At 53.5% G+C, this 9,994-nt stretch overlaps 3 protein-coding genes across 3 annotated transcripts; 1 reads left to right on the plus strand and 2 right to left on the minus strand.

Moving 5' to 3' along the window:
- Window positions 1–82: 82 nt before the first annotated feature.
- Window positions 83–7,918, plus strand: LOC120955874 (cilia- and flagella-associated protein 57). The gene is made up of 8 exons (XM_040377079.2): window positions 83–423; window positions 490–573; window positions 656–1,557; window positions 1,640–2,175; window positions 2,254–2,739; window positions 2,808–3,045; window positions 3,116–4,197; window positions 7,317–7,918. Exons 1-8 carry the CDS (start codon window positions 251–253, stop codon window positions 7,500–7,502), a joined length of 3,687 nt encoding a protein of 1,228 aa, XP_040233013.2. The 5' UTR covers window positions 83–250; the 3' UTR covers window positions 7,503–7,918.
- LOC120955875 (sphingomyelin phosphodiesterase 1-like) lies at window positions 4,193–7,296 on the minus strand. Its single transcript, XM_040377080.2, has 4 exons — window positions 6,321–7,296; window positions 5,291–6,257; window positions 4,683–5,229; window positions 4,193–4,617 (listed from the first exon to the last, which is right to left on the minus strand). Exons 1-4 carry the CDS (start codon window positions 6,577–6,579, stop codon window positions 4,258–4,260), a joined length of 2,133 nt encoding a protein of 710 aa, XP_040233014.2. The 5' UTR covers window positions 6,580–7,296; the 3' UTR covers window positions 4,193–4,257.
- Window positions 7,919–8,012: 94 nt separating the features above from the next.
- On the minus strand, window positions 8,013–9,685 carry LOC120955876 (glucose-fructose oxidoreductase domain-containing protein 1). The gene has a single exon (XM_040377081.2). The coding sequence runs from the start codon at window positions 9,451–9,453 to the stop codon at window positions 8,191–8,193; it is 1,263 nt and encodes a 420-aa protein (XP_040233015.1). The 5' UTR covers window positions 9,454–9,685; the 3' UTR covers window positions 8,013–8,190.
- Window positions 9,686–9,994: the final 309 nt, after the last annotated feature.

Below are 9,994 nucleotides of genomic sequence, written 5' to 3' on the forward strand. Positions count from 1 at the left end.
TTGCACTTCATGTTGATTTCCGCTTCTATTTCCGCGACTAGCAACCACTGGAACGTCGTTGCCAAGCACCGGCACCATCGTTCCGTTAGTTCTGTTTGGTTACTTTGTTTGGCATGTTGCCCTATATTGGTGGATTTTGCAGCAAATTGTCTTTAATCTGCCCTGGTGCTGCACGGAAAGTGTGCCTTCTGCTAAGCTTCGCTTCGTTTCTTAATATTTGTGAACATTTCAACCTTAAGAACGGTTCAAAATGGAGAAGAATAGCCGCTCGAAACAAATCTCAATCATTCCGAAAAATGCGTACGGGCTGAGGACCGATATTCAGGGTAACGTACACTTTACCCTCAAGCAGGAAATCATCTACCCCGTGGCGGGAGTGTTGGCCATCCACGATTTTACCACCAACAAGCAAAAGTTTTTGAGGTAAAAAGGAATACTTCGCCACACAAAAGTGCTGAATTTAAACTGATTTGTTCGTTCCCGTTGCAGATTTCCTCAAAATTGCCATCCGGAACGAATCGTGCTAAGCCCGAACCGGAAGTTTATAGCCGTGGTGGAAAGAAACAACGATAAGTAATCTTCACAATCGCGGAACCGTCTTGCTTCACTCAGACATTGTACACTTTCTCTCTCTCTCTCGCTCCCTTCTCCGCAGCAAATCGATGGTGAACGTTTACGAGATTGACACGCTGCGCAAGCGGAAAACGCTCCAACTGCCGGCAGACTGTCCGAACACGCAGATCGGCAATATCTGCTTCACGCACGACTCCCGCGGAGTGGCGGTCCTGTCCGTCGAACCGGACGCCTTCCTGTCGATCTTTTCGTTCGACAAGAACGATTCGCTCATCATTGGCCGGGCGTCCAACTCGAGCCAGCAGGGCCAGGCCGTCTACCTGTCGTGCAATCCGAACGATGCCACGATAGTTGCCGTCGGCGGATACTACATGCTGAAGATAATGAACCGCACCGACAAGGGCTTCGGCCAGATCGGTACGATCAAGGGTGACGATCTGCTGATCACCTCCATGACGTGGCTATCGTCGGACGTGCTGGCGGCCGGCACCGCCGAGACGGAGATCATCTTCGTCGAGTCGGGCGAGCTGAAGATCCGCCAGCGGGCCGACCTGATCGAGACGGTCGACCTGTCCGGGGAGGGCGACACGGACCTGGGCGCCACTGCGGCGGAAGTTGCAGAGCGGAAGCACGAGGTGCTCTGCCTGACGCAGTTCGAGAAGGGTTTCCTCTACGCGATCCACAACGTGGTGCACGTGTTCGAGCGGGAATCGAACTACAACTTTCGCAAGAAGTCGATCATCCGCGTGCCGATCACGCTGTACGACGAGCCGCAGTACAAGATCGTGAACGTGGCGGTGAACCACGAGCAGGACACGATCGTGGTGGCGACGCTGCACTCCCAGCTGTACATCGGCATGCTGATCGTGCCGGAAACGCTCAAGATCAGTGAGCTGGTGTTTCAGAACCTGGGCGAACCGCTGCACATCAGCGGCATCATTGGGATGGCTGTGTGCTCGTGGAAGCCGATCGTGATGACAGCATGTAAGGATGGGCGCGCTTTAACGTACTTGCTTCGCTTCTAAAGCTTCCGTTTCGTTTGCTTTTATGTTTTCACTGGCCAAAGCACGTGATTTGACGATTCGCGTGTGGAACTACGAGACGATGAAGGTGGAGCTGGTGAAGAAGTACCAGATCGAGATCGGTGTCATTGCGCTGCATCCGTCCGGGTTTTTCGCCGCCGTTGGCTTCATCGATCTGCTCCGGCTGCTCCAGATCCAGCTGGACGATCTGAAGGAAACGAAGAGCTTCAATCTGGCCAGCTGTACGCAGCTCGAGTTCTCCAACCAGGGACATCTGCTGGCGGCGGCTCACGGGAAGATGATCACGCTCATCTGCATCTTCACGTTCGAGGTGGTGCAGTCGCTGAAGGGCCACAATGGCAGCATCCTGAGCTTGGCGTGGTCCACGGACGATGCGGTGCTAGTGTCCGGAGGTAACGACGGTGCAATCTACAAGTGGAATGTGGTGACGGGCGAACGGCTGGAGGAGGTCGTTCAGAAGGGCATCCACTACCGGTCGATTGCGCTGACGAGTGATGCGCACTCGGTGTACTCCATCACCAACACGGGACTCATTCGAGAAGTTGCCAAATCGGACATTGTAAGCTTCGGGGGTTCGGGTTGAATGTTTGCTCTTTTTCAAAGGCTTGGGAGACACTTTCTTTCCTATTTTTCGCAGGCTCGAGAGTTCAAAATTCCCGAGCTGACGCCCCTCACCGATATGGCTCTGGCCCGCTCGGATGCAATTCTGTTCGTGGGAAGCGTGAAGGGCCATCTGTACAACGTGCAGGTGCCGCTGGTCGACACGAGCAGCGGGAACTGTACCAACTTTCGCTTTTTCAACACCAAAGTGACGAAGATCTGCATCACGTACGATGATTGCACGCTGATCACGGCGGCCGACGACGGGACGCTCATCATCTGGCGCATACTGAACAACGAGGGCAAAACGGCACGCCAAGCGCCGGAGCTGGGCCGGTGTGCGGATGTGCTGATCGCGCGCCAGGAGCTGATCGAGAAGAACGAATCGATCAACACGCTCGAGATGCGCATCCAGCAGCAGAGCATGGAGTTTGCGTACAAGATGAAGCAGGGCGATGCGTTCCATTCCGAGCAGATGCGTGACATCCACAAGGATTATTGTGCCGCGATCGAGAACCTTAAGGTAGGGGAGATCGTGATCGTACCATTAAAGGCTTCAATTTGACACAGCACACTGTTTCGTTTTTGCAGAAAAAGAACATTGAAATGGAGCAGGCGCACACGGAAGAGTTCAACCTGATCACCGCGAGCATCGCCCAGGGCAAAGAGGACCACCAGAAGGAGATGATGGACTTTGAGGCACAGTTCCACGAGAAGATCATCATGGAGTACGACAAGCTGACGAGCATGAAGAACAAGATGGACGCGATGCGGGAGGAATACGAGGTTAAGCTGCGTCGCTCGGCAGGATGTTTGCAGGATACGATTGGTAGGAGGAAATTAGTACTCCAAAAAAAAGCGCCATTTGCTCTATTTGTACCTCTCGTTTTTCCTTCCAGAATCAATGGAAGCGGACCAGAAACGTTTGCTGAGCGAAAAGCAGGACATCATCGACAACCTGCTCAAGGATATGGATCGCAAGCGGGCCGAATTCGATGAGTACTGCCGCCAGGTAGACGTAGACAACGATCGCCACAAGGTGGAACTGCAGCTTCAGTACGAGAAACGGCTACAAGAGGAGGAGGAAAACTCCATCAAGTGGCGCGGTGAGGCCGGCGTGCTGAAGAAAAAGTTCTCCACGCTGAGCCGCGAGTCGGAGGCGTACCGGAAGGAGATCGAAACGATGCAAGCGCAGCACGGCAAGTTCCAGCAAAGCATCCGGCAGCATCAGCGCGAAATCGAGGCGCTGCGCAAGGAGCTGGCCGAGCGCGACAGTACGATACGGGACAAGGATCGCCGTGTGTTCGAGCTGGGCAAGAAAAACTCCGAGCTGGAGAAGTACAAACAGGTGCTGTCGATGAAGATCACCGAGCTGAAGGCACAGATCGAGCCGAAGGAGCGCGAGATCAAGGAGAAGAAAGAGTTCATCCTGGAGATGGAAAAGAAGCTGGAGGAGCTGCAGCAGAACAACAAGCAGCTGGAGCTGCAGCTGCAGGAGCTGCGCGACAAGTACGTGGGCATCGATCTGGAGCTGCGGCGCGAGCGGAACCGGTTCCGAGCGTCGAAAGCCCAGTACCAGCGGCTCTGCGGGGAGATTTACAACGTGTCCGGGTTGATCCAGCGACCGGAGCTGCTAAAGCGCAGCGTTAAGGAGCTTTGCCACCGGTACTCGAACGATAAGGAGCTGCAGAAGTCGCTCGCACTGGACGAGGACGTGCAGAACGAGTTCCTGCGCCAGCGCGAGTACCTCGAGCGGATGACCAAGAGCGCCAAGCAGAAGGCAAGCGGCCAGCGCAAGGATGGTGGCGAATCGTTGAAGCTGAAGAAGGAAAACATGGAACTGCTGGCGGAGCTGAACGCACTGCGCGAGCTGCTGAACGAAAAGCAGCGCGACTGTACGCGAATGGAAGCGCTGCTGGGCCTTTCGAGCAAAGCGATCTCACCCCGGCAGGCGAAAGAAAAGCTGGAAAAGGCTGTTGCGGTAAGTAGTGGGCACATTGTTCACATTGTTCGTTTAAATAGGTACAATCTTCGAGAATTATTAGCCAGATTGGCTGGTGGTAGCGTTTGATTGAGCCGCACGTTCGTATAGTAGCTCACAGGCTCTTTCATCGTCATGTTCGGTACGTACGATGGCGCATAGTGCATTGCGCAGACAGGTACTGGTGCAGCCTTCTTGAAGTAGTGGATCGGAATACTTTTGCTTCGCTTGCCAGTACCGATGGAGCTGCTGTTCCGATTGAGCAAACCGTTGGACAAGCCGTTGCAGGGAGTCCACGCTGAGATCCGGCAGTTGATAGTAGCTCTTGAAGCTGTACAAACGATACCAGGAAGGACGCTGATCGGGCGTTAAGTTCGCATCCGTAAGGTTGTACATCCAGGTTTCTTGTTCCAGCGGTTCCTATTGGAAAATATCATTCAAATTAGACTCTTTCTAAGGAAACTCGTACGTTGAGTGACACTCACAAACGTAACCGGATCGAACTGGAACACCTTGTAGTTGGGATTGAGCTTCGTGAACGTGGTCGTAGAGCCACCGTTCCATGCCACACTCACTGCACGCGATGGATCGTCCCGACTGTAGTACAGATTGAACTCATCCACGTGCGAGTGTCCGTTAAACTGGCCCGCAATGATGTGCGCAAACCGTTCCACAATCTTCCGGTACTCGCGCGTCCACCCGATAAAGCAGGAATCATCGTACGAAGGCACATGCGCTAGGATGTGAACTCGTTCATTGTCCCGCTCGGCCTGCAGGAGTGTGTCGTGCAGCCACTGGAGCTGTGGCATAAAGTAGTCGAGACTGTAGAACAGCCAGAAGTTGTGCACGAAGCAGGGATTGTTGTTGAGCCCGATGATGCGCACGCCGTAAGGCGTTCGCACGGTGTAGTAGCCACCTTCCGTTAGCGTTGGACGGATGTCTTTGATTGGCAGCCAATCGGCCCACTGGTCCGCGATAAAGTCGTACAAATAATCCATCCGAAACGATGCCTCTACGTCATGTGGAGCGTATCTGTAAAAGGAAAATCTTGTTTTGGTAACAATTCCCTCAACTTCTCCCTCAAAAGACTCACAAATTAGCCGGGTGTGATTCGTGATTGCCCAACACCGGATACAGCGGGACACCCGGGAAGACGCGCTTCATCAAATCAAACACCTGCCGCATCGCGCCCTCGTTCGTTTCGATCGACGTGTTCCAGGTGAAGTGATGCACAATGTCCCCGGTGAAGTAGATCGCATCTATCTTCGGATGCTGGCGGCGTATGTGCTCCATCACGTCGACCACACCGTGCCACGGTGTGTCACAGTCCCGATAGTCGCTCCAGTAGCCGGCTGCCGTTTCCGGCGTTGCGGGCGCCAGATCGGGCAACGTTCGGCAGCACGCCTCCGCCTTACAGTCCGCATTCACACCGACCACATACTCCGGATCGTAGTGGATGTCCGTGAGGTGTACGATCGTTAGCGGTGACTTCTTTGGTGCAGGATTCGCCGAACAAGAGCCACCCGCATCCGGTGGGGTATACATTCGCGAACGAACCTGTTCCTCCTGCTCCTCCGCCGGTGGTGTTATGTCAACGGAGCGATACAGAGCCGCCTCCGTAATGCTTCTCCCATCACGCACACAGTCCTGCTCCTGCAGGAATATCTGGCAAATGTCTTCCGGCTCCGGGAATGGTCTGCGGTTCCGCAACACATACTCAATCACTTGCCCGTTCATGTTGACCACACCCTCGCACAGGTACTGCTTGAAGCCGAGCAGTCGACAGATACGCTTCGCGAACGTCCACACCCGCTCCGTGTCCCCCCGCCCATCTACGATCGTTTCGTTGTAGTAGCTCAGGAACAGGTACGAGCTGGACATGCAGGTAAGGCACCGGGCAGCATCCCGAGCGCGTGCAAATCCATCGAGCAGGAAGTTTCCACTGAGCCGGTCGCGATACTCGGGCAGCAGCTCGAAGTACGGCACATACTGCTCCTCCGCTAGCTCAGTCGCCCCGAGCAGGGTGCGCACTCTTGGCAACAGTGCCTGATTGTATTGTGCTGCAAAGGAAGCGAAAAGTAAGCTGTGACAGTAGCAGAATGTAATAATAATGTTTCGCCAACCTAAATCAATCCTGTATGGTGTTCCGCGTGGAGATCCGGGAACGGCAGCACGTTGGGCAAAGCATGCCACGCAAAAAACACCGAAAAACGCCACACAAAAAGTGCTCCAAGTTGGAAACATGTTTGAGGAGTCGAGTGACCGTTCCGTTGCACGTCCGATAACCTTCTGAGGACTGTTGTTGCTGATCTGACCAGCTAAAGCCAAACACATACACACTCTTCTCAGTGGCCTAATCAAAGCGACGTTGTACAACACCATGATGATAATGATATGCAGCGATGTTTGCTTCCATAATGAGCGGTGAGTGTGTGTATCGGGTGTAAGGTGTGAGTTACTGGTGCGACCCCCGCTCAACTGACCTCAAGGCAAATGGCTCATTAGTGGTGTGGGAATGGAATTGGAACATTCGCTTGTTGATTACAGGCCTTTAACAGGGTGAGAAGAGGCTAAGATCAGGAGAGCCCTTGAGGAGGAAGCTCCCGCATTGAGTGGCACACGTGGCGCAAGGTTGGGTTAGCCACACACACATACATACCCTCAAAACAAAAGGTCAATGTTCGTGTGAATTGTGGACCACGATTTGATAGAGCTCTGGCCAGTGCTTCCCTATAACCATTGTGCGCAATCGATCGTGAAAGTGATCCATTTAACGCAAGCGCGCAACAGGTGTAACGAACCGCTTCTATGCGCAGAAGATGCTTGCCATTTCAACCATTTCCCAGGCATCTAATAACAATCAGCATGCAGCGCACGCTTTGAGTGGGGGGAGGATGGGAGCTTGAGAGATTGATTACGATGCAAATCACACACCCACGCAGCTCATCTGTAATTACACAACATGAATACACAACGAAGGCGCACGTGGACGTGGTCCGATGGGCACAACAAACACAACATTGTACGGCGCGCGCGTGGTGGGTGCACTTGACCGATATATTTCACTAACCTTCTCCGTCCTTGCTTCTCTTCCTCCTCCTCCTCCTCCTCCTTCGCAGGACCGGGACGCACTGGAGGCACACCATCGGGAGCAGATGGCCAAGCTGGAGGAGATGGTGCGCGCGCTGTCGAACGAAAACCAAACCCTGCGCGCCGAACTGATCGCGCAAAGCAGCACACGCAGCAAGCCGGTGACAACACCGGCCACTAGTGGTGCTGGTGCTGCTGCTGCTGCTAGTAAGTGAGATGGATTGTCGTTCTTTCTCTAATGGAACCGCGATTGTATGTGTAACGTCTTTTTTCGTTTTTGAAATTTTGTGTGATGATAAATATAATTTATTTAACGCTTTTTAGTCTGCTAAATGTATAATAATTGTTCTCGGCATGATGTTAAAATTCAAACCAACAAGCAAAACAAAAAAAAACTTTTCCTCTCACATTCTTAACACTAAGCGGCAAATGGAACGAACAATGGTGCCTTCTTTTTGGTTAAAGAAAATAGAATGAAATGTAATGTTGGACGGGTGAGAATAAATTAGTAAAGTACGGTAAAGAGATAGTAAAGCTAATTAAATAAATATCGCGCACGATTTATATAAATTCATTTTAAAAAACTGATTGTAAAGATTTGTACTCCACGAGTAAAGAAGAACCTCCCCCCTGCATTGTGTAGAAGAAGAGGAGGGTGGTTCCGGAGGTTTCAAAAAAGACGTCGTCTCTCGATCACGCCAGCGATCCAAAACCGCTCCATTGTTGTTCGCGTAAAGGCATTAAATATAGTCACTACTCTGTTACTAATGCTAGTAGTACAGGAGAGAAAAAAATGCACAATAAATAGAAGAAGAAAAAACACATTACGTGTGCTTGCTGTCCGTTGTCTGTTGTAGAAAAAGCCCCCCCCCCCCCCCCCACTGGCCCCCCATGATCGTCAGCTTAAAAGTATCCGGCATGATTAATACTGGGATCGGCCCTAATTGCCGACACGGAGGCGATGCGAGCCGCCGCACTCGCGAGCACGTTTTGCTTCTGCTGGCCGGTCGGCGATTCGGCGCACACGTTCACCTTCGTCCAGCAGCGCTCGCTGCTCGACTTCCGGATCGCGTCCAGCACCGCCTGCACGTACAGCCCATCCTCGAAGGTGGCCGCCGCCTGGACCGGTTCCTTGATCCAGCCCGCGCTCTCCTTGTTCGGGTGGAACGCGTCCCGCAGCGCCCCGACCAGCTTGCACAGACCCTTCACGTACGGTCGCGGCAGGGCCGTGTCCGAGGTGGCCGAAAACTGCAGATCCTGCACGTCCACGTACAGCATCTCCTCCTTGACGGCGCCCGTCTCGGCGTTCAGCCGGTGGCCCACCAGATCGCCGCCCCGCACGGTCAGATGGCCGGCCGGCCCGTAGATGACCACCTCCTGCTGGAACGCGTTGTTCGACTCGTGGCAGTTGATGTTCACCGTCACCAGGGCGCTGGACGTGCTGCCGTCGCTTTCGAGCTCCATCTGGAAGGCGCACACGTCGGGCGCCGCCACCCGCCTGATGCCCGTGTGCGAGTGGGACGCATACATCGCGTACGTGCGCACCGTCCCGTGCACCCGGACCGCTTTCCGCTCCGTGAGGAACTTTACCAGATCGATCACATGACTGCCGACCAGGTTCAGCGCCCCACCGCCCATCGACTCGTCGCACAGCCAGTCGTACCGCTTGCGGTTGAACAGTGGGCCCATCCGCACCTTCACGTCGATCAGCGTCTGGTCGAGGCAGGGTCCGGGCGGCCCAATGTACCCCTCCTGGATGGCGCGCTTCATGTGCGCGATGGCGGGCAGAAACCGGAGCGAGTGGTTCACGATCGAGATGAGCGTCGGGTAGTACTGGCTGGCGCGGACCATCTTCAGCGCATCGCTCTGCATCAGCGTCATCGGTTTGTCGCACACGACGTGCTTGCCGATGCCGAGCGCCTTCACCGATATCTGGGAGTGCAGGAAGGGCGGACAGGTGATGAACACGAGATCGACGTCCTTCCGCAGCAGCACGTCGTCGATCTTGGCCGTGTGGAACGGGATCTTCAGCTCGAGCGCCGCCTGCTCCGCCTCCTTGCCCGTGCGGCCCCAGATCGCCACGATGTTGAAGCCTTTGTCGCGCAGTATCGGCACCAGCACGTGGGTCACCTCGCCCGTACCGAACATACCGATTCCCGGGAGCATTTTTACGCCACAAAAAAAACACAGTTCTGAGCACGCACACACACTCACCGGAAGGGACACATAAAACAAGCACCGGAACGAAGCGGAACACACGAAGGCGCAACGTAGGAATGTTGTCTTTGCTTTTGTTTTTTCCTGCCTTTCGCACGGATTGTAAACAAATCAGCGCACTTTGACAAATTAGCGGCACGGTGTACGGTCGACATGGTCAGCGAGTGTGGCAAAATGGAAGGAAAAGGGAAATTCAACTCAATGGAAACGGGATATTAAATGCATAAAAATTTAAGGTGGAATTAAAACTGAAATTAGAATGACAAAAAATTACAAAATGGTATTCTGCTAATACAAAACGTAACAGGTAGTAACGCTTACCTGTCAAACGCGACGTAACGGCGCGTAACGCCTGCAAAGCGCGCTCTCGTTTCAAATGGGACGATGCTGCAAGCATGCTTCCTTACTTTGTTCGTAGTAATAAGTTTGAAAAAATCGCACCAAACATCTACACTAAAACAGAACCAAATAGAAAAAGGACACAACCATT

Source organism: Anopheles coluzzii, chromosome 3, assembly GCF_943734685.1.
Source record: "Anopheles coluzzii chromosome 3, AcolN3, whole genome shotgun sequence".
NCBI lineage: Eukaryota > Metazoa > Arthropoda > Insecta > Diptera > Culicidae > Anopheles > Anopheles coluzzii.

What these genes read in the sequence shown, in the direction of transcription:
- LOC120955874 (XM_040377079.2), top strand. Translation starts at nt 251, where the DNA reads ATGGAGAAGAATAGCCGCTCGAAACAAATCTCAATCATTCCGAAAAAT. An exon ending in AACAAGCAAAAGTTTTTGAG is followed by an intron (nt 424 to 489) that starts GTAAAAAGGAAT and finishes TTCCCGTTGCAG; the next exon opens with ATTTCCTCAAAATTGCCATC. An exon ending in GCCGATCGTGATGACAGCAT is followed by an intron (nt 1,558 to 1,639) that starts GTAAGGATGGGC and finishes CACTGGCCAAAG; the next exon opens with CACGTGATTTGACGATTCGC.
- LOC120955875 (XM_040377080.2), bottom strand. Translation starts at nt 6,579, where the DNA reads ATGGTGTTGTACAACGTCGCTTTGATTAGGCCACTGAGAAGAGTGTGT. An exon ending in ACCATACAGGATTGATTTAG is followed by an intron (nt 6,258 to 6,320) that starts GTTGGCGAAACA and finishes CTTCCTTTGCAG; the next exon opens with CACAATACAATCAGGCACTG. An exon ending in AGTTCGATCCGGTTACGTTT is followed by an intron (nt 4,618 to 4,682) that starts GTGAGTGTCACT and finishes ATTTTCCAATAG; the next exon opens with GAACCGCTGGAACAAGAAAC.
- LOC120955876 (XM_040377081.2), bottom strand. Translation starts at nt 9,453, where the DNA reads ATGCTCCCGGGAATCGGTATGTTCGGTACGGGCGAGGTGACCCACGTG.